General features: G+C 39.6%; 2 protein-coding genes across 2 annotated transcripts; one reads left to right on the top strand and one right to left on the bottom strand.

Annotated features, from left to right (window-relative positions):
- The first annotated feature begins 321 nt into the window (after positions 1-321).
- Positions 322-7319, top strand: si:ch211-170d8.2 (uncharacterized protein LOC571755 homolog). Its single transcript, XM_038283374.1, has 3 exons — positions 322-942; positions 5325-5469; positions 6118-7319. The coding sequence occupies exons 1-3, from the start codon at positions 534-536 to the stop codon at positions 6467-6469; spliced, it is 906 nt and encodes a 301-aa protein (XP_038139302.1). The 5' UTR covers positions 322-533; the 3' UTR covers positions 6470-7319.
- A 2668-nt stretch (positions 7320-9987) lies between these two features.
- mlec (malectin) lies at positions 9988-22521 on the bottom strand. Its single transcript, XM_038283295.1, has 6 exons — positions 22299-22521; positions 21674-21897; positions 18331-18509; positions 18062-18238; positions 15320-15377; positions 9988-14722 (listed from the first exon to the last, which is right to left on the bottom strand). Exons 2-6 carry the CDS (start codon positions 21873-21875, stop codon positions 14478-14480), a joined length of 861 nt encoding a protein of 286 aa, XP_038139223.1. The 5' UTR covers positions 21876-21897; positions 22299-22521; the 3' UTR covers positions 9988-14477.
- Between the last annotated feature and the right edge of the window lie 754 nt (positions 22522-23275).

Raw genomic sequence — 23275 nt, 5'->3', positions numbered from 1 at the left:
TAAACATCTAAAAGCTCTGCTTGTTGTTGTTCTACTGCGCTCTTTCAATCCAAACCATGTGAATCCCTTCTTTTTGTTACTCCATGTTTAAAGCCACAGGGGCCCTCTTAGGGCCAGCAGCAGTGGCCCCCATTGTTTTCTCACTTTTAGTTTCTAAAATGACCCTGATGAAAAAAGGGGAGTGTGCACAACATAACTAAACACATGGATGTGTGAATGTAGTTTTATTCCCTGATGCTTTGCTGCTGTAAATAAAGCCTGCTCCAAATATGGGCTGATTAGAGTCATTAGTAGAGCGGCTGAATGTGAAAGGAGCTGGGCGGCGCGCTTTGGGGCGCCTCATTATGCAGGCGCATTAAAAGAAAGCAGCAGGGGTCAAATGAGTAGTTTAAGGAGCAGGGACAAAAAAAGGGGGCAGGGACTGAGAGGAGGGATTCAAATTCTAAATGATGAGCTGTGCCTTTTGTCAGCGGGGTATATAGAGCGGAGAGAAGTCAGTCAGTTTGGAAAAGCGCAGAGTTTAGGCTCCCATCATGGCTGCTCCACACTACCTACGGATTGTTTCATTTGTTTTCTTACTAACAAGCGATGTCGGAGTCTTGGGTCGCGCGTTGGACTCGCCTGGGTTCCGGTTACAGTCTGCACAGACCGCGGATGGATCATCTAGACAGGTTTTACGCACGGATAGAGAGACGCGGTGGAGGCGCGCGGCGGCGCGCTGCGCGGAGCTGGGAGGCCCCTGGATGGAGAACATGCAGCAGGCTCCCCGGGATGGATCCACGGTGCTGCAGCTCCGGGTGCGGCCCTTTTCCCCCGGAGCCTTGCGTGGGTTGGTTTTTCCCGGGAAATCTCTCTTCAGTTTTATCCGACGGGTTTACCGCTGCTGCAAGGAGGGAGGCGGCTGCAGGAGCGTTAAAGGGATTCAAGGCAGGCTGAGAGGAGGTGAGGATCCACATTACATGGTCAGAGGTCACTTTGCTTCTGCTGCTCCAAGTTACTATAATTATGATCAAATCCTTGGTTTGAAATTGAAATGAATCCCATGTGACTGCATGAAGTCCCTGACCTGCAGAAATGTCTCCTGGATAAACAAAAACTGGCAGTTTCCTTAATTGAACTTTGACCTTTATTGATCTCACATTGGAGAAATTAACACTCTGCATTTAACCCATCCCCTTCATCTGTAAAAAAAATCATCTAGAAATAAGTAAACATTCCTTAAATAAGTGTATTTACCTTTAATTTTAGTAGTTAAATAAGATGATTTGTCAATGGAATGAGTAATCTTACTCTTAAAATAAGATGATTAGATAATTTTCACTTGTAATAAGACAATGCAGTTGCTTTTTCTTATTTTAAATGGAAGTAGTCTTGTTCCATTGGCAAAGTGTCTCACTTACCTCCTCAATTCAAGACTAAATGCACTTATTTTAAGAAAAGAATGACTTATTTAGATTTTTGTGAGCAGTGGGCTGCCATTGTGCAGCGCCCGGGGAGCCGTGTGGGGTTAAAGGTCAGGTTGTGGAGATTGAACCGGGTACTCACAACCTTCTCAGAGCACAAGCACACTGCTCTAACCACTAGGCCAACACTCCTTATATTGTGTTGTTGATTTTGCAGAAATCCTCTTTCTCAGCGAAAGTAGAGAGGAAATTTTTCTTTTGAACAGAAACAAGCTTGTAAAGTTTTTGAGAAGACAGACAACATATCACATCTATAAAGGGATGCAGTTTTGCCTGAAAGGTTGTGTGAGGGAATCCCTTCCTGCCCCCACACTAGACCTCAGTCTGTCCAGGAGGGCCGGTGTCCTGCACTGCAAAAACAATCCAGAAATAAGTAAAAAATGGCTTAAATTAAGTATATTTAGCCTTAATTTGAGCAGGTAAATAAGATGATTTGCCAATGGAATGAGTATTTTCACTCTTAAAATAAGATAGTTAGATAATATTTACTTGAAATAAGACGATAAAATAGTTTTTTCTTATTTTAAAAGGAAATTGTCTTGTTCCATTGGCAAAGTGTCTTACTTATCTCCTCAAATCAAGGAAAAACACACTTATTTTAAGAAAAAATAACTTATTGAGATTTATATTTTTTGCAGTGTGCATGTTTTAGACGTCCGTCTGCTTCAGAGCACCTATTTTTCATTGATGGCTGATGAACAGAGCTTTAATGCAGAGACATTTCTAAAACCTGCAGGATGGGTGCATAATTATTTAGTCTTTGTTTTCTCAGGTCCAACAGATAAACTGATCAGCTCTTTAAAAACATTCAAATAGTCCTTTATTAGCTTTGGTGTCTGTCCACCTTCTGCACACTGGACAAAAATCTAAATCTAGATAAGTCATTATTCCTTAAACTAAGTGCATTTGTTCTTGAATTGAGGAGGTAAAAGAGACATTTTGCCAATGGACTAAGACAGTTTAGATTTAAAATAAGAAGACACAACTGCATTGTCTTATTTCAAGTGCATTTGATCTAAATATCTTATTTTAATAGTAAACATACTTATTCCATTAGCAAATCATCTCATTTACCTACTCAAATTAAGGGTAAACACACTTAATTTGAGAAATTTGTACTTCTTTATAGATCGTTTTCCAGTGCAGAAATTGCAAAAAATAAAAGCACACTGGAAAAACAATCTAGAAATAAGTAAAAAGGGCTTAAATTAAGCGCATTTACCCTTAATTTGAGTCAGTAAATGAAATAGTTTGCCAATGAAATGAGTATTTTTACTCTTAAAATAAGATAATTAGATAACATGCACTTGAAATAAGACAATGCAATTGTGTTTTCTTGTTTTAAGTGTAAATTGTCTTGTTCCATTGGCAAAATGTCTGTTTTACCTCCTTAATCCAAGAGTAGACGCACTTAATTTAAGAAAAAATTACTCATCTAGATTTTGATTTTTTCCAGTGCATGTCTGGGGTTTTTTATGAACAGCTGAGCCATAACGTTTGTATGTGTTGTGCTGCTCTCCTACCCTTGCTGCCCTGGGCAGAGAGCCATGTCACCCATCTTAAATAAATCCGTCTCTAAACCAGCAGGGTCCTAAAAATGTTTAATTATCCTTAACTAAAAAAATCAAAGATGTAGTTGCTTTACGAAAAGTTTGCTATGACAGATCTTCACTTTTCAGTGGGATTAAACATCAACACATGCTTTATTAGAAATACAGCAGCTTTCCTCATTTCTGCCCTAATTATGTCTTTATGGTATAACTGAAGACTGAAGAGTTAGTGACCAGGAGGGAAAATAATTAGAGCATATTTCTATAAATAAAACACAGCAGCACAAACTATTTCCTGCAGCTGTGCATTTGGAGCGAAGGATTTAGTGAAACCAACTGAAGAGGGAATTTAATTTAATGCCAAACGGAAAGCAGATAATCACATCAACTGAGCCCTGTCACACAGCTGCAATGTGAGGCCTTGTTTTCTAGCTTATTTGGTGAACTGCAGCCTCCTCGTTGAATGGAAAATGCAAATCAGCAACTGAAAACTGGTACGGGGGTGCAGAGCCATACTGTCCATATGGAAATCGAAGCCGGTTAAGGCAGAGGAGACGGTCAAAGGCTTAGAAACCTCTGCTACAAAGGATGCATTCCTACTGTAGCTGAAGGAGGTTTTTAAGCTTTGGTCACATGAGGAACAGATATAATTTAAACATCTAAAAAAAGGATGCATACCATAAACAGCCTTAACATTTGATCAGTTATGGAGCATTTCAAAAACACCCGGAAGTTACTTCCTTCTCTGCGTCTAATGGAAAAAAACTCCAAATAAAGAAATATGAACACATCTCCCTCCTCTAAATCTGTTTGCCATGGTAACATTTTAAATGCAAACGTAGGCATTGTTGAGTCTGAATCACACTGAAAGGGGGGAGGGATTAGTTGGAGCAAAGATGTAACCTGTTGGTTTGGAAAAGATAAGGTGATGATAGCAGATTAGTGATGCTAATAAGGAAATGATATGGAGCAACCGTGACATAGAGACAGCATGAAGAACTGTGACATAAATGCTTGTAAGCCTTGGTGAAATACTGTGAAAATCAAATATTCAAGCCAATAGTGTTATTGGAATCCAGGACAAGACCTCATTTCCTTTGTAACATTCAAAAAATATGGATATTTTGATGGAAAAAAAAAATACGCCAACTTGCCCGAATATATTAAGAAAAATAACAAAAGTGCTTCAAGAAGAAATTCATGAAAAACACTCAGAGAGTGAAAGAAACACATTTTTAATACAACAACCTTAGAGGCATTAATGCTGATACTGGCACTGACATTTTTTAGTTTATAAACCTAAATATAATTGTTAACTAGGCTTATTAAGTCTTTAACTTTTCAATCAGCTTTTTACCTTTTTTTCTTGACTTTTTAAACTTTCTTTTTCTGCTTTATTTACAGTAGGTAATATATAATTCAAGGGTTCATCTAATTGGTCAAATAACAGCACAGAGCGCAGGATCTTAGCTAAATGGCTGGACATTTCCCTCAGTGAGGGACGGGGGGGGGGGGGACATGCAAGTGATCAAAAACGGTAACTTGCTTTATTAAGGGTTAAAGGCGTAGCAGAGTTATGGATCTTAGTGACTTGATAACTGCGACTCAAACAAGGACCGTGTCGTCTGCATACATGGAAATCCTGGGTTTGATTTTCTCTCTGCAAATTGTTCAGGTATCCATGGAGATTAACACAGCAATTACACTGGAAAAAAAATTAAATCTTATTGAGTCTAGATGAGTCATTTCATCTTAAAATAAGTCAATTTTTTTCTTGAATTTATGTGGTAAGTGAGACACTTTGCTAATGGAACAAGACAATTTACACTTAAAATAAGAAAAAACAATTATATTGTCTTATTTAAAGTGCATATTATCTAATTATCCTATTTTAAGAGCAAAACTACTGATTCTATTGGCAAATAATCTTATTTACCTGCTCAAATTGAGGGGAAATACACAATTTAAGAAATTTTTACTTATTCCTGGATCGTTTTTGCAGTGTAGAAACCTCCACTCAGAGCGGGGAGACTCCGCCCCCTCGGCTTTCTAATAACTGACCCATACAGGTGTGGATAAAGCTCGGCTCCAGTATCTAAGTAATAAAGAACGAAAGTCATAAACAGATGAAAAATGAGGTATTAGTGGTTCATTCTGTTTGTGTTGCTTTTTCACTGAGGTTATTGAGATGTTTGTGCATCCAGCTGATATTTGGAGACATGAGCGTCCTCCGCTGTCAGTCTAGGCTAAAAACGTGACTCTGTTCTATGAAACACTCGACTGAATGTTCTGCTTCTTCTTCTTCCACCAGATGCGGGTGTTGAATTCGTCCTGACCAGGGAGATTTTAGCGATGACGGTGAGGAGAGCCGAGCTTCATCTTCAGCTCTCCAACCCCCAGCATCTCAACATCACCCCCATCATTCCCTTCATGGTGAAGCACAATTTCCCCACCAGGTAAAATCACGCTTCCTATTTCACACGGGATCATCAGCAGAAGATAAAACAACAAACCGAAACTGCGATCATGAAATTTAATATTCACTATTTTCACCATTATCTTTATAGATATTTCAACAGTATTTCCAATAATATAGAGAACATAGGTGTGCTCTCACATTAAAGGAAAATTTCAGGGTAGTCGACTTACATTCAGCTTGTCGTTTCTTGCACACCAGGATATTTTAGAGCAACACTTATAACACACAGAGCATATGAGGAAACAAAGAACAAAAAACACAAATCCCCCTGAAAAAAAATAACAATTACAACAATAATGGTTTCTCTGTTTCCAAAAGAAATAGTTTTATTATTATACATAGTTCAGAAAATACAAATTTAAATGTATAATTCAAGTAAAATCATTGGTTATACTAATATCGAAGCTTATTTTAGGACACTTTAGGAAACCAGCTGCCACCATAGTTCATCCCCATCACCCCTCATATCCATGTTTTCTATATATTCCATAAAAGGACCCCAAATAGCTTGAAATAGAGATAATTTCCCTTTTACAATGAAAGTAATATTGTAATTTTGTAGATATTTCCTTAATCCAACTGCTGAATTTTGGTTTATTGGTATTAATGTTTGTTTTGCTTGCAGGTACAGCCTGATTTCTCTGGGCGACGCAGTAGAGCTGAAGGTGGACCTCCTGTTCCTGTTGCAGAACCTGCAGGACGCGGCAGCCGGCGGCGGAGGAGGCGATGGCCATAGCTTGGTAAACATGCACCTGGGGAGGCTTATCTCCAATGAGGAGCTAACAGGTGGAAAAACCTCTCTGAGAATTCTGCAGGACACTGATGGACAAATGTGGGACGATGGGGTTGATAACGGGCTCCTGGCTCTGGATGTGGGCCTGATTCTGGGCTGCAGTCGGGCTGGATCGGCCGTCCCCTGTGGAAGCGGGGGTGTGCACCTCGCACACGCACCCTTCATGGCCTTTTATTACGGATGATGGACTTTTCAGCATAAAATCATTTCATCCGTCAGAAAATTTCAAACTTTAAGATGTATCATGCACTTCAGTGTCAAGTTTAATTTATAGACATTTTGCAAGCTCTACATATATAGATCTATATATATTATATATATATAAATATGTAAATATTTTGTTTTTAAAGATTATTTTGTGAATTTCTTTTGATGATAAAGTTCTAGAAAAACAAGGTGTGGTCTTTTCATGTGGTAGATGTGTTTCAGTCCACTTTGTTCAGCTGTTCTGCTTCTAGCTGATGACTTTCCAGTGGGGTGAGACCACCTGAGCAAACACAGGGTGGGAACATGGTGCTGTGACCCTGAGCAGGAAAAAACAGAAGCACTGTTAACCTGTAAAGTTGCTTCTCTATGGGTTGGAACATCAGCCAAATGTCCATTTTATTTAGGTTTTTTCTACAGTTTCTTTTAATTCTGATGATTTTGTCTATAAACTGATCAAAATCCAAAATATTTTTTTCTATAATCTTGTAGAAAACTGAATTTGCACAGACTTTAAACACAAAAGGGGCAAACAAACAGGTTTTAACAGAACTTATATTTCTAAAAAGCAAAGATTGTAGTAAAGAAACGCTCCAGCGGGATCTGGTGGTGGATTTTTTTAACAGTCGGGATCCAGCTGCTAATTATTCCCTTTTTTCATTAGACCAAACATTTTCCTATTTAATATAATAATCTGATTATTTCATGCTTAAAGAAAATCCCATCCATAACATCAAACTAACTGTGATGTTCAGTCATTACTACTGAGCAAAGGAAAACATAAAATGATTAAATAGACCCATTATACAGATGCAGAAATTTTAATAAAATAAACATACATTATCTGTTCTAGGTTGTGTCCCTCTCTTCTTGTTTTCCTCTCTATGTTTTGTACTCAGCTGACTTTTCATGCTGTCTCTAAAGGAATGAAAGATTTTTTCCAAGCACTAAGCTCACTTAGCTGATTGCTCCTTCCTGTGTTTCCAAAAAGGCCAAAGTAAATAACCCAGTCCTTCTTTTCACTGTAGACAAGCCATGATCTGCTTATCTGTTCTCCATTTTTCATTTGGATGAAATAATATCTGCATGAATCATGACAGGAGACAAGATAGAGGAGAGCAGGAGGCGGGGTTACCAATCTACTCGCTCTGGAGAGCAGAGTTCGCTGCTTTTAGATGTTGTCGCTAAAGTCCAGTAGCAGAAAAAAGCTGCTAGATGTGACGCTAGCCGCTTTTTTGAAATAAAAGTGCTAGAGGGGTCGCAGAAGTCGCTAAATATAGCGACTAAAGCGCTAAGTTGGCAACAACCGTTGGTTTTCAAATGGTTTGCTGCTGTCTGTTTGGACCTTTCTGAACATGTGCAGCAAATGGACTGATCCAATATGGTGGACACTGAAGGGGGGGCTGAGACGCACTTAATATTATCAGCGTTCTGATGGCATTTTAGTGAAAGGATAATTAATAATTGATGTGCACAAATAAGGAATAGTTGTACTATAACGTACTGTAACTTGGGGCCCTAGGCAACTGCCTATTATTGTCTATTGGTAAATCCCCAGCTGGCCAAAATGTTTCTGCTTTTTAAATTCGATAGTAAGTCATTCATCCTGAAAACAGCATTTTCAGGGCGCGCCAATGTCATGGCTAATTCAAAGTGATTAGCATCTCTCCAATTTACACCTGAATAGATTGCATGAATTCCATGTCCTGTTACAAACATTACATAATCAATAATTCAGTTAAAGACTAATGACACACTGACAGCTTTCACCTTGTGTAAAATTTCACACCTGAAAAGGGAAAGAAAAAGATTTTTAAGGATGCAGGTCTTTTTTATGGCCGTTTTTTAAAATGTTTTGATCCCAGGAAGTTAGCATTTTATAGGTTATCAATTCGTCCCAATTTTCTTTCATTCTCACCATTGAGAACATGTTCAGTAGAGCATCCATTATCCTTCATGTCGTAGCCGCTGTCTTCTGGATTTTCTAGCAGTGTTGTATGAATATTGAGCAGAAGATGAAAGTGTGACAGCTTTGAGAGGATGTGAAGTAAAGCCCATTCAGTGGATGGACTGATCCACATGGTGTGGACTTCAGATGGACTCAGAGCTTCACAACCACCACAAAATCTTTAAAGGAGTCCATCTGGTGCATTTAATCTAAACCAGAGACTGTGTCTAAAACCTCTAACCAGGATTAAAGAGAAAAGGCCTGTGGTCTAAAGGCTTTTCATTTTCAGATAAACGTAATTTTAGGTCAGCAAACTGGTTCAACCTAAAGCTCTGGGTTTCTTTAACTCTTCAGGAGACACAAAGATAAGTCCTATCTATGTTTACATAATTCCATTTACTTTTCTTAGTAATAAGAAAATCAGGAAAAATCTAATTGGAGGTTTTTATGAGATGTGAGAAACAATCAAGCCATCAGTAACACAGAGATATTTGACTTTTATTGTTGAAAATGAGTCAGTAAAACATCTTTTGGAGAGATGCAGCTGTACCAGGTGTGATTCACCTGTGCAGCTTATATCTATGTGTCTAATGTGCAGGTTTACTAGTGGTTTCTAGAATTTCTAAAAGTAGAATGGGAGGCAGATCTTTTAGTTATCAGGCTCCTCTCCTGTGGAACCAACTACCAGTTTTAGTCCGTGAGGCAGACACCCTGTCTACTTTTAAGGCTAGGCTTAAAACTTTCCTTTTTGATAAAGCTTATAGTTAGAGTGGCTCAGGTTATCCTGAGCTATCTCTATAGTTATGCTGCTATAGGCTTAGACTGCTGGAGGACATAGGGACCCCTTTTTCATCATTCTGCCTCATTCTATCTCTATTCTCCCACTCTGCAGAATCTGTTACTTCAATCTCTAACGTTCTGCTCTCTCTGCTTTTTCTCATAGTAGCTTCATCTGGTCTGTTCCTGTTTGGCTTTGACTCCATCCTGGAGAGAAATATCAGCTGTGCTGCTGCCATCAACACCTTTGTTTATAGATGTTGGAGATCAGCCCGTTTTCCAGTGTGGTCCTGTTTCTCTGACCGTGACTGGGTGGATGTGCCCTCTTCATCCTCTGACATGGGAGCTGGCTCGGAGCTCGTCTGCCTGGTTGCGTGTTTCCTGGACAGGCCGTCTTTTACAGCTGCTTTTTGTATCTCTGCTTCTGTCTCCATGAACCCCAGTCGGCCTCTGCAGATGGCCGCTCACACTAAGCCAGTTGTGCTTGAGGTTCCTTCCTGTTAAAAGGGAGTTTTTCCTCTCCACTGTCGCTACTTGTCAATTAGAGTAAATGAGTCGATGCAATCAACTGCTTTTTCTTAGATGGAAAACTTTGAACCAATCTGACTGGATGATCTGGTGATAAACTGCCTGGAGATGACGTGTTGTGAATTGGAGCTATAGAAATAAACTGAATGGAATTAATCAGAGGCTGGCGGCTAAACACCTGAACAAACACAGCTACCACGTGAACTCCAATGCATCAAACAAAAAAAAAAACAACTTGAAACAGATTCTGATAAAAATAGCACATTTATTAAAAAGATACAGCATAAATCAGCAATTGTCCCATCTTGCATCTTGAAATATGCCACATCTGCGTCACAAGATCAGGGGTCTTACAAATGTTTCTTAGTCAACCTCCTGCTGCTGTTGCCACCTCTGACGTTTATCCAACTGGTGTATCTACAGTATGACAGGATGCATAAAGCAAAAAGAAGAAAACTCGTTCAATCAAACAACCGCACCGTGTGACTGCCAGCAGACCTCGCTGAACGAATGGAGGCGACTGATGAGCTCGTGGTTCTGCTCTTCAGCCGCAGTCTCGCTTTGAACGGATCTAATCCAGGCAGCTTTATGGGGGAAATTAGAGCAAACATGCTAGTAAACACTTTAATCAATAATCATAGTTCCTGTTGCTTTTTTTCTTCTTTTTTTTTAGGTCATCATAGAGGAGCTTTTTTTTTTTATATATAATTTATATAGTGGGAGAAAAACAGATTCATGGGTTCAGAAAGCTTATGGGATCAGATAACATCAATAAATACATGGGCGGACGTCTGAATTTGTAAATCAAAAGTCAGTAATTTGATTTGCTTTTTGTTTCTTGTTATCAACTCATACAAACAATAGTTTTTTTTTTGTGGGGAACAAGTTTAGAAGTTATGGAAAATACAAGTATGGTTTTACGAGTATGAAACAATAAAGAAGCAGTTCCACTCCCTCCCAGTAGGGGGTAGTAATAAACATGTTTGCCATTAATAAGAAAATTATGTGTTGAACAGAACATTTCAGCAAAGACGTTTGATCCATGATTTTGTTCATGTTCTCATTAAATGGCGACTGGAGAGCAACTTTCAGGTGAATTACTGCCACCTGCTGGTAGGGAGGGGAACAGCTTTATTAGTTTGTAGATATGTAGTAGTAACATTTATACTTGTATTTTGCTGAAGTTGTAAGTTTGTAACTTTATTCTCACATATAAAATATCAGATTTTACGTTTGTATGCGTTGACAATGAATAAATAATCTTAATTTAATTATGTATTTCATGTTTAAATAGAGCAGCAAGTATTCAGTTCTTTTTAAGGACATTAATCACTTTTACTAACAGAACCACAGATAAATCTTCTATATTTTAAAACAGAAGAAGTTTTTCTTCCCCTGAGATATGCTCAGGTTTAATACTCTGTTTTGAAAGATTTATATTATTGGTAAATATAAGTATAAACTTTGAATGAGATAAGAATCCCATGAATCGACAAATTAAGGCACCAACACAATCATTTTTATTGACAGTTATCTTTGAAAAAAATATTAAATGCATCAAACCAGGATGGATTTCCAACCCCTTCAGACTCTAAATGCACCATTTTAGGGATCCATGTTTTGATGCAGGAATAATGATTTTTAATTAACCATTTTTTTTCTTATGTGGTGCAGATAAATAGAAAACCCTGACAAAAAGTGGGAGATCGGTATTGAACAGGAAAAGCCAGAGAGGTCCATCATTAATATAATTAGAAAAATGAAATCTGATGGGATGGCGTTTCTTTGGTTCCTGTGTGGCAAGAAAAACAAAAACATCTTCAGTCTCGTTCATTCAGCTGTGGGATGAAAAGACAAGCGGTCCTAAAATGACGCCGCTGTGTGTTTGGGGGAGGTGGATGTTTCTCAGCTGGCTTTGCTCCTAGTAAAGTTGAGGTCAGTGAGTTTAGATGGAATAACTCTGCTTCTGAATTCGAGCCCCTGTTGGGAAAAAGAATCCCTGAAAACTGTCCATCGACGAAGCAGCCAGGATGTTCTTGTATGACCGACAAAAAGCGCAATCTCAAGGCGAAGGATGGTAAAGCACAATGTATTCAATAATTCAAGGCAACAACAAAAAAAAAACAAAAGAAAACATACATGAGGCAGTGCAAAATGTCACACCAATAGAATATCATGTTTCACAAACTTAAAACAGATCCTGAGGAAGAAAAGAACTCAAATATAAACATCTTCAGGTCAGCCCCCTCTGATTTAAATTACAATAAAACCGAAGCCGCCGCATTATCCGACGCCGCGCCTCATCGATCCCTAAATGCCAGGAACCGACGAGCGCTTCTCCCCAGAAAGAAAGGCCACGAATTTAAAACACCCCAAACACCTCGGCTACATGAAAGAAACTCCCCGAAACGACGACAACTAAAGCGTTTCTGTACCGTTTATATACACACGCGACTGTGTAGACCGACCGCCAGGAGGACGATGGTGACTTTGGTGCTGAATTAAACCAACGCATCTTTACGGGAGAAAAGTAAAGGTGCTTCTGCTTTCAGTGAAAACAACTGAAAAAAAAAGGCAGAACTCGGGAAACAACAAGTCCAGAAAGTATCTGACAAAAACTGCTTTAAAAACATAAAGGAGGGGAGAACCAAAGGACAGAAGGAGGATCTGAAATCTGTTTCCCTCTCAAGTACTGTTCAAGGTAACATCAACACTGGAGGGGAGAGGAAGGAAAGGAGGCGTAAGGAGGGAGTTTAAGACGCGTTTGTGAAACGAGCAAGGTTTCAAAGTCATCCTTGGAGTCAGAGCAAAGCACTTAAGGGAGGAAAGTAGAATCGTAAACCAAAAACAAAGAGATACATAATCTAGAACTAACCCAACAGATCCACGCTGGAGCCCCTTTAAGACGGCACTGAGGGAAAAGGCCAAAGGAGGGCATGGCGACTGGAAACGTTTTGCTTTCTCACCTTTGAAAGCAGGTGAACAGATTAACGTTTGAAAGGAGGACAAGCGAAGGACGCGTCGATTGGCACGGATCTGAGACACGACGGAGGGACGGGTTCACGGCACGCAGCTCACTGCTGATTCACCGTTCACTGAAATCAAAACAGGAAAACTTCTCCGTGTGATTAAAAAAAAGAAAATCCGACATTCTTTGGTGAAACGAAAAGGCAGACATGCAACACAAATGAATGGGTGAAAGAAAGGAAAGCAGACGGGCTGTACAGGCGCATCTCAAGCAATCAAAACATCAGGAAGTTCTCATCACTTCATTAAAGTTAGAAAATTTAAAAAATGGACATAGAGTCGCCATAAACATTTCAACAGGGACGTCTCTGACTTACAGCTAATCAAAACCCCCAATTTATATTTTATAAGTTCAAATATTCCATTAGGCCAATACGAATAAAAAGAGCTGGTATTATTATGCTCTTTTTCCAGCAGGTAATCAGATAAACTGACTAAGTTCCAATGAGTAACAGGAAAGTTCAGTGGAAGGAAAATATGAGGAAAAAAAGCAGGTTTCTTATCAAAAATGACTTTCATCTGTCGGTTCAGCCTCCTGTTCCTTATTTTTATTTTTTTAATTCTACACCAACGAGTTAACTATGTATGCTTTTAAAGCTTTATTTAATCTGATTTAAACTAGTGCCTGATTGGCTAGAAATGCTAGGAACTATAAATGATTGACAGCTGAACACCTCCAATCAGGTTTGCTGTTCAGTACATTTCATTGATCCAATGTCAGCTTGCAGATAAATTTATTAGCAGTGAGTCAAAGAAATGGATGAATAGAATTCCATTTGTTAATCTGGATTACTGATCTATATTCTGGTTCCTCTGATATTCTCATTCATTGAGACGTTCCTGTACAATCATTTCACAGCATTGACTTTAACAAACACACCAGATTCCTAAGAGGTTTTAACGCTGTTTCCAGATGGAGCCGTATTTGGAGTGGTGATCAAATCAGCGTAGAAACGGGGTGGAAGATGTCCAGAGAGGCTTTTTTTTTTTTTTTTTTTAGCAGACTTGTGAACCCCATGTTTACATAAAGGCAAGCGGACTCGGACAGCGCCAGCTCCAGAGCTGGTTCAAGCTTTGATTTCCTCCGTTTTATGGCAGGTAGATGACAGCATGTCAACAGAAAGTCAACTAAAAGGTTTTCAAAGCAGAGAGGAGCAGAAGCCTCCCTCTGATGGACCGTCTCATTCACACTTTCTATCCTAGATATCCCGTTCCTAAGCAGCACCGTTTTCAGGAGTTTTAGAGGCTTCGCTTCCGAGCTGCACCCCCCCCCCCGTACAAAAACTATGGGTTTTAGTTTAGAAAATTGGCCCAGCTCGCTCTCTCCTGAGCATCTCAGAGCTGCAGAAATGTGGCTTCTAGCATGAAGGCTGGCTGCTGGGAATCCTGGCCAGCTTTTAAAGTGGAAATGACAGATTGTTCAAAAAGGTGTCAGCAGAGGTGGAGGCGAAACACATTCGAAGAAGCGTGCAGAATACACTTCCAACAGCTCCGGTTCTTAAAGCGGCGCTCGCTTCGTCTGGCAGTGGCTCTCCGATAGCTTGTCTCTGTTGTCCTCCCAGGCCTCTGGCTCTCTCTCTCTCTCCTGTGTGAATGCTTGTACCTGTGCTGCTGTTGTCACCTCCTCTCCCCCTCTCTCTCTCTCTCTCTCTCTCCCCTTCTCTCTCGTCTCGCCTGCTGGTGTCTCCCCCTCTCTGTCAGTTTCAGCTCACAGCCGGCAGAGGCAGAACAGCGTGGGGATGAACACTCCGAACGCAACAAGGATGGGGAACATCAGGCTGCTGTTGTCGGCTGCGTAGGGGTTCGGTGTTCGGGGGCCCGACTGGACCCTGTACTTGGAGCCTGGCTGGACTTTTTTCTTCCCTCCTTCCTCGCCAACTTCGCTGTCCTCCTCTTCTTCCTCCTCGTCTTCGGGCTTCTCCAGGCCTGGGTGAGGCTGAAGCTTTGGTACATCTATTAATACAGAGCAGATGCTGGTTAAAAAAAAACAAAAAACACATGAAGACAGTTTTTGTAGAGAAGTGAATAAATTAAACTGATGATGGAATTTATTCCAACCTCAAATTCATTTATCTGGATTTTATGAAATAAAAGCACTAATAAAAGAAAGAGGAACATTGTGGAGTGAAGGAAAAGGAGACATTTCCTTTTAAATCAAAGCAATGTCGTCCTGTTAGTTAATATTTCATTAAATTAATACGCCTGTAACTCACTCCTAACAACTGCAGCGTCCTGCTGGCATAGTATTTCTTATTTTTGTCTTTTAAACTATGTTTTTGCTCAGTTTGTTGGTAAATTTGGCCTTTCTGTGTAGATTTACCATAAAAACATCATGTGACCAGGATTAAATCACTGCGCATGCCTTCAGTTGCTCAAAAAGCAGTTTTTGTAAAAAAAAAAAAAAAAAAAAATTTTTTTTCTACCACTTTGCATTTCTTTGAGTTTTTCGATCACATAAAATTCCCTCAAAACAATCAGAATCAGAAGCCATACATTACAGAAACCCAGCCCTAATATATTTTATAACTCTAATCCAGGCTCAGGGCTCACCTTCTAAAGTCCCCTTCATCACGTAGAGCGCGCAGACCTTGGGGTTGTCGTAATAACCCTGAAACAGAGCAGTGAGGTCAAACATAAAGCAGCAAAATATACAGTTTAAAAAAAAAAAAAAAAAAAAAAGGCAACAATGACTAGAACTGGACTTTTAAAATCTTCTAATTAAATAAAAAAATTAATAAAAAAAAGGCTCTTAAACAAACAATACAGTTGTCATCTTATGCAACATTCACTTCTCCTTTTTCCATTCCTGTTTTTCAGGAACTTCAAGCACAAACTAATAACCTGAAAAAAAAAAAAAAAAACAGCAGAAAACAGCAAGAAAAACCCCCAAAACAACCAAAAATGTTCTTTTATTAGCATCTATAACCAGTTATCCTAAAAAGGCAGACTGAAATAAGAAGATCAAATAATTCACAGGAGCATTTTCTTTTAAATGATGTGAAGGCATCTTGAATGAGAGATCCGCATGTGATCTATAAAATCTATCTTTTTGGATTATTATGTTGTATGTTACCTTTTCTATTTAAAAATGTCAGAATAACCTGGAAGCAATCCTCCAGCTGTGGATGGCTGACCCCTCCACCTACTTCTAATCGATTTAACCAGCTGCTAAGAGCCTTAATCAGTTTGAAACCCCCCCCGTAGAGATGGAGAAAACGTCCTGTTATTTGATACCTTACTAACACCAACCCAGCAGTTGTTTAATTTTGATGCATCCCTAGAAAACACAATGATTTGCCTTAGATCAGGGTAACCAATTAAAAATCAGCGGGGTCCAAATAAAGAAAATCAAGCGGTAAAGGTCTGGAGACATTTTTAATTATAATATGTTGCTTTAAACAGAATTTAACACTGAAGTAAAATGCAGGTGTTTATGCATCCATGTTATACATTAAATATTTAAATAAAAAATAGAATGTTTTTCCATTTTAAAATATAAATTTGTTTTTGATGTAGAGAACAACAATCTTTCAGTTTGGTATATAGACAATTTCCTGACTTTCATTTTTATTTTTTATAAAACACCTGAGCCTGAAATAAATCCATTTTGTCTTTAAAGTCAGCCTGGTGCAGAATTACTGAGATGATTTCAAAGTTATCCACCTTAACAGACAGGGAGGAATGGCAACCATAAGTCCCGCCCATCTATTTAAAGCTCTTCTCATTTGCTGACGCCTCATTTTAATCATTTTCCGAACATCTCCCTCTCAGAAAGTAATGCTGCAGACTAAAGAAGTGGGCAAGTACGAAACAGGCGATGAGAAAAGCTGTTTTTTTTTTACTGATCCTGACTTAGAGGACGACTGGTCTGAGTTAAAAACTCTGCTGTGATATCAAGCTAACAAGTAGATGAAAACAAACAAACACACCCAACATAGTGACTGGAAACTGTGGTGGATCAGTAGATCCAGAATAGGTTGATAGCTTTAATTTCTGACTTTTGATAAAAGAAAACAAAGTTGTGCCAGAATAAACCCCCCATTAGGAGCTATTTTAACGCAATTTGATTTTGTTTTTCTGTGGATTATGATGAACAAAAAGAATCTAAACATGCCTATATGGGTAAGAAACGTAAATATTTTCATTTGATCACATCACAAAAACATAATAGCAGCATAATCTGAATGGTCTGACCGTTTTCTTTAGGAGAAAAATGACATCCATGACCCACAGATCCAAACACTGGAGGTCTGATGGACATAATGGGTGAGACATAAATTGAAAACTGTTGTTTATGGAGATTTAACTTCAAGAAAATCTGGATTATTTCCCAACCAGGCTTCGTTTAGAGATGTCAGGTGCTCATTATTTGTTATTGAAAAAATTTGTTTTTATTTAAATGAAATAGTGAATAAAAATAAATAGAATCTGATTTAATTTCCAATCTGTGTCGCCTAGCCAGACCTGACAGAATAGGTCACTTCTGTTCAACATCCTCTAGAGATACAGCTGCTGCGTGTAACTGAACAAGACCAAACCATGACCCCGTCTCCGCTGTGCCGGACCGCCTGCGCCAGGTTTGCCGCCGTGGATCAGAACAGAATCTCTTCTCTTTTTTTATTTATTTTTTTTACCTGGGATGCAGTTTTTTCTTTTTTCCCCACCATTTATTTATGAAGCATTGAAAAATAATTTACGGTACTTCTTAAAACGGAAGATATAAAAATGTCAACCATGCACTGAGCAGTGGCCTGGGTTTGATCTGATGGTTCGTCTGCATATATATAATCATTCCCAGAGAGTCTTTGATGGTTATAAATGTCCGGTTAATCATTTCCCTGCAGTGTTTAACAAAAAAACCCACAGTAACCCTGAGGTCTGTGATGTACGGTTGCTGCCAACATGAGGTAAATCAGGGGTTTCACTTCACTTCGGGACAGAAACCAGGTTACGGTGATAAACCTTCATTGCTTTACAGTTAAGCTTTAATATGGCTGCTGCTGTCTATTAAAGACATGCAGTTCTGTCAGTAAACTTGAGTGAAAATTCACAAGCAAATAAAACTTTATATACATTTATATCAGGAATCAGCCAGAAAACAGAGAAACGAAGTGAAACAGAAAGGAAAAGTTACCAACGCCGCAAAAAAGACATGGCAGGTACTTTCCTTCCCATCAGCAGCAAAACAAGGTGATTCTGAATCAGCCCTAACTGATGGATGGAAGGTTTTTACTGATATGAATTAAAACAACCCCCCCTTTCCCCCCAGACGGACACATAAAGCCCACCCACCTTCACAAACTCCACGGTGAGCTTGCCGTTGAAGGTGGACACCTCCCCTTGGACGCTCAGCTTGCCTTTTTTGATAGAGAAGGGAACGATCTCATCATGAGCCGTGCTGTGGCCCACTCTGTCAAAGATGTCCAGGTCCTTCACCACCGTGTGGCCGTTTACACGGACATCAAACACCTGGAGACACATTTCCGAACCAGTCAACACAATCTAACTCCAGCGCTGAAGACCAGCCGCCGTCAGCGCGTCGGTGAAATGAACAGCCATACCTTCTGCTGTGACTGGGCAAAGTAAACCTCTGCGTACTTCATGACTAGTATATAGTCTCCGTCGTCACGAATGGGGACGTCGTACCCGAAGGTGTCTTCGTTGTAACGCTCTGTCTGGTAGAGTATCTGGTCCTCTGGACTGGAGCGTAGGATGGGCAGACGGACGCCGTAATCAGAGGCTAAAGAGGAGAAGATCAGGTTCTTGAGACGTTCCTGATTCCATTACTGGATAATGTTTGAAACAAGCAGTCATTCTTCCTACAGATTAAACATTCACTAGTCTTTACATGCCTGTTTTAATAACGGCAGGCTTTTCTGACTAGATGACTGACACCAGACTATTCAAACACAATTTACCGTAACCTTTGACCCCATCTATCCTTCTTTGTTCTTGTGGGTTTCAGTGACTAGATATTCAGCTCTAGCCAAAGCTACAATGATTTAGGTTCTTTTAGTCAGAAAAGAGAGACTTCTAGAAACTCTCATGCTTTTTAACCTATTTGAGAGAATAAAATTTTTCATTTGACAATAAAACCGCCAACATTTTAACTCTCTTAGAGTCTTTATCTAATTTGGTTGTTTTAAGGTTAACGTCTTTACTCTAGAAACGAAGAGTAAAACTGTGCTTTAGACCAGGGGCTCCCAAACTATTTTGGCGACCACTTAAATACATCTAATTACTTGAGTTTATAGGTTAAAGGCACGAAAAATCAGATAACTGTTTAATTTGCAAATATTTCTAATTACTTAACGTTGCATTTTACAGCTTTAAGTTATACTTGAATCATGTTATGGATGAATAAAACAAACAGCAAGCTGAAAAAAACTAGAGGAGGAAGGCCGTTTACATTTTTATCAAAGCCTCTTCATGCCGTTCGAGAGGAATATTAATTTATTTTCTGTCTTATTTACACAATCTGTTATTAATGGTGATATTTATTAGCTAAATAACGGAAAGACTCTAGATGTTTACATCTGAGAACCCTCGCCAGCAAGAGCTGCTGCTTGCTCACCATGTTTTCCGCATAGTTACAAGTTTAGGTTCTTTATTAGCCTGTAATGCCTCATACCTGTCTATGTCTCTGAAAGGGGGTAGTTTAAGGGAATTGTTGGCCTGGCAGAACAGGCGAGGTCTTTTGTTCCCTAAAGGGGTTGGGGTTGCGATGATAGCGGAAAGGGATCAACTCTATCGCTGCATTGTAGGTTTTTGAAAGCTAAAATGCAGCAATCAGCTAAAAAAGAAGCCAAAGGAGCCCAGTTCCAAAGGAGTGGACGTGTTCCTCTGTTTCAATTTGCAAGTTTTCTAACCATAACAAGGCCATGATGGGCTACTCTGTAAAGCCTCGAACTCAACGCTATTTGTGACATTTTAACTGAAAAATCTTCCTGGATGGAAGCAAAACGTCTTTAAACTTGAAAACAAACTCCTGTGATTTGGTTTCACGTTTTTTGGAATATCTTTATCGGTATAGAGTTGTAGATTATTTTGCACATTAAAAGCATAATACCTCAAACAACCTAAAATATTGTCAAATTGAGTTATATTTGTGTTATTTATTTTGCACGCAATTAAGCTCTTAAAATAGAATCTCTGATTATGTTGAGATTGAAAATGTTTGCTCATATTAATAAATATGTTTTTATGCCTTTAACTATTGCCATTATTTATTCCAACGGTGTCAAAAATTGTATCGTGTTCCTGAATATTGATATTGTATTTTTAATTTTAGTATGGTTAAAAACCCACTACAGCTCACCTGTTGATCTAAAGCAGTAGATTTTAAATCAAACTATTTCTGACATTTTTAATTGGAAACTTTGAAACAAAGTCCAGTGGATTGTTTTTAAAGTCGTAGGGAAGCGGCCGTTCCAACCGTTGCATTTCTGACTTCTCCCCAATGGTGCCTGGCTTTATACGAATGAATAAAGTGAATGTGATTGGTCGTTTATCAAGGGGGCGGGATTGTTGTGGCAGAAAGTTCGTAAGCAAGTCTGGTTGTGGCCGGTTTCTCGGAAGCCTCTTGCTAACCAGTTAGCAACTTAGTGCTAGTAGGTTCCCAATGGGAAATTCCATTGGGACCAAGTAGCACTAAATTGGTGACTTAGAAACGACACTGTCAAGGAACACTATGGACAGCGGAAACATGCAAGAGGAGGAGAGTTTAGTGTCGGAGGTCGTGGATGAGTCTCCTCCGTCATCCATTTTTTATTTAGAGGAGGAAAGCGGGGACGCAGATGTTGTGGAAGAGGACGCCAGGGCGGCAGAAGCTTGGTTTGGTCTAGAACAGGCATCCCCAAACTCGGTCCTCATGGCCCCCTGTCCTGCAGGTTTTAGAGGTTTCCTTGCTCCAGCACAGCTGATTTTAAATGAAAGCTGATTAACAGGCTTTTGGTCTACTGCAATCATTATAACCAGCTGTGCTAAAGCAGAGAAACCTCTAAAACCTGCAGGACAGCGGGCCTTTAGGACCTAGTTTGGGGATGCCTGGTCTAGAAGGCTTCCAGCCGTACATGTTTGAGCCCTTGCCTCGCAACGCTGCCAGTTCTGTTAGCTCTACGCCTGCCGAAGACACAGACGTCCATCCCCGTGAACACTGGGACGGAACTCAATGGGAAAGTAATAAAGAATAAATTATTCTTATTTCAACCGTTGCGTATATCAGCTGCAACATAAGAATCAAGATGCTATGACTGAAACAATTAGATTGACAGATGACCGTTGATATTTGATTGGTTGAAATAAGGTGCACATGCTTATGTATAACTAAATGGCCTGCATAAGATAATGGAAAAGAAAAACAGATTTTAAGACAGGATTTTTTTTAATGGAAATATTCTACATTTTGCGACAATATGGTCTGATGAAGAGTACATTAATATACATGTTTAAACCAGAATACGTTTTTAAGAATGACCTGGATGACTGAGAATCTTAACCAGCATATACAGATAAAGCATTTGAGCTTTGATACTTTTGACAAGCCTCAGCTGCAGACCAATTTACTTCTGTAGAATAAAATGAATTAGAAATAATGAGTTTTTTGCAGAGAGGTAAAGGTTTATATCTAACCCTGGCTCGTCCTCTGAGGTCCAGATGATCAGACCATCACCTGCTTCCTCCCCTGGCTCAGAGGGGCGGGGCTGCAGCCTCTATGCTGACTCTTCATTAGTTTGAAGCTTCTTGCGGAAGCTACACCATGCACTGATCTATGCTGAAACCATGGATCTCCTTCATTATAACGTCGCTTTATTATCACCAGCGCTTGACAAATAAATTAATAAATCTCAGATTTTTATTTTATTTTTAAAATAAAATGCAGTTTTCCCCATTTCTTTCACTCACCTTTCCCGATTTTCCCTTCCAACGGGTCCTTCTTGAAATGAATCCCGTGGACATCAATGTGCGCTTCTCCCCCGGCGTTCACAGCCCAGATAACCCGCTCTGAGAGGCTGGGGCCCCCGCCGTCTGCCCAGCTCTGCTCGGACAGCAGAGACAGCACCACTGCCAGCAGCCCGGCGACGAGCTGCGCCGTGACCCGCTGCATCGCTTCAGTCTTCCCCCTGCTCCTGGGTCACAGACACGGCAACATGAAGCTAAAACTGCCCTAAAAACACCAACATGGAGGAGTCCTCCAACGTTAAAGCACCAAGGTTAGCCGGAGAGAGGAGCTAGCCAGCGTGTCTGACTGACATGGAACATGATATCCGCCAGTTAGCCACTATGCTAACATGAACAGTAGCACTGAGACGGAGATGCGGAAAATGACAGTTATACACAAACATCACGGACTGGATCTCTAGCCTGACCTGGACATTAATCCAACATGTCACCTCGTTATTAACAAATAAAACGGAGCAGCGTCCACATTGATAAGTTAGCCTGATAGTGTAGCTAACCTACCTGTCTAACCAGAAATTCTTGGTAAATGAGAGCCAGGCTGGCTAACGTAAATGCAAATGTCTCTTACCTTTTCTCTCTAACCTTTTTTTCCTGCCTTCTTTATCAGCTGTATTCCTGTTGGCACTGCGTCGCAAAGCTTCCAGAAGCCACACTGAGAGATAACCGTAGTGGTTTGCAGATACCGGCCACAGCCAGCCCCTGACTTTCATTCAATGAGTGGGTAATATTCAGAGGAACGTTCACTGCTGCTGCTGCTGCTAACTCCAGCAACGGCTGCCAGTTTGGAGGAGGCGGAACTGAGCCGAGGTTCCCCCATTACCGGCGAGTGGCGGGGCGCTCTGCCGAATCACAGCGGCCCATTACAGCTTCCAGCTCTAATAGACCCACTTTATAAACAGTATTTTCAAACAAACATAAATTAAAACAACGTTTTACTCCTCAGAAATATTCCGAAAGATGAAGATTTATCATCTTTATTATCTGTCATAATTTTGTGCTTGGTTTTCTATAACTATTTTAACATATTTTATGTTCTTATTGATTTATAAACGTTCTATGCAAAAAAGAAAATGTATATATTCTGCTTAAATGTATTTCTGGAGGTAAATATCACCCAATACTCCAACTGTCACGCCCCTTCCTTTTCCTCTAATATGGTATGGTCCAAAGTGTTGTCCAATCAGGAGAGTCCAACGCAACGCGCTGATTGCACTGGTCAGGTTTAACTAGAAAGACATGAATGGATGCAGACACTGTGCAAACAGCTATATTTTTTAAACCAGCATTGCATCCTTATAAATGTATTATTAATATTGCTGTTATTATAGGTTAAATACAAAATGACTATAGCGCATTGCTTCGCACAGGGTAAAAACTGACCCAGAAACACAATTAAAAGTGGGTTAAAGGGTCACAAAAAATAAAAGGAAAGAATATATGGAACATTTGAAATTTAGAAAGTGGCACGATTTTATAAAGAAGGGATATAAAAATGTAAATACACTGAGTTTTAAAAGTGGAATATCTCAATATTAATGGTGGAAT

Source organism: Cyprinodon tularosa, unplaced genomic scaffold (genome assembly GCF_016077235.1).
Source record: "Cyprinodon tularosa strain WSP-4 unplaced genomic scaffold, ASM1607723v1 ctg192, whole genome shotgun sequence".
In the NCBI taxonomy this organism is placed as follows: domain Eukaryota; kingdom Metazoa; phylum Chordata; class Actinopteri; order Cyprinodontiformes; family Cyprinodontidae; genus Cyprinodon; species Cyprinodon tularosa.
The sequence above is the reverse complement of the archived record's forward strand: the minus strand, read 5'-3'. Positions and strand labels throughout refer to the sequence as shown.

What these genes read in the sequence shown, in the direction of transcription:
- si:ch211-170d8.2 (XM_038283374.1), top strand. Translation starts at nt 534, where the DNA reads ATGGCTGCTCCACACTACCTACGGATTGTTTCATTTGTTTTCTTACTA. An exon ending in TCAAGGCAGGCTGAGAGGAG is followed by an intron (nt 943 to 5,324) that starts GTGAGGATCCAC and finishes TTCTTCCACCAG; the next exon opens with ATGCGGGTGTTGAATTCGTC. An exon ending in AAGCACAATTTCCCCACCAG is followed by an intron (nt 5,470 to 6,117) that starts GTAAAATCACGC and finishes TTTTGCTTGCAG; the next exon opens with GTACAGCCTGATTTCTCTGG.
- mlec (XM_038283295.1), bottom strand. Translation starts at nt 21,875, where the DNA reads ATGCAGCGGGTCACGGCGCAGCTCGTCGCCGGGCTGCTGGCAGTGGTG. An exon ending in GGAAGGGAAAATCGGGAAAG is followed by an intron (nt 18,510 to 21,673) that starts GTGAGTGAAAGA and finishes TCTCCTCTTTAG; the next exon opens with CCTCTGATTACGGCGTCCGT. An exon ending in TTGCCCAGTCACAGCAGAAG is followed by an intron (nt 18,239 to 18,330) that starts GTATGGCTGTTC and finishes ATGTGTCTCCAG; the next exon opens with GTGTTTGATGTCCGTGTAAA.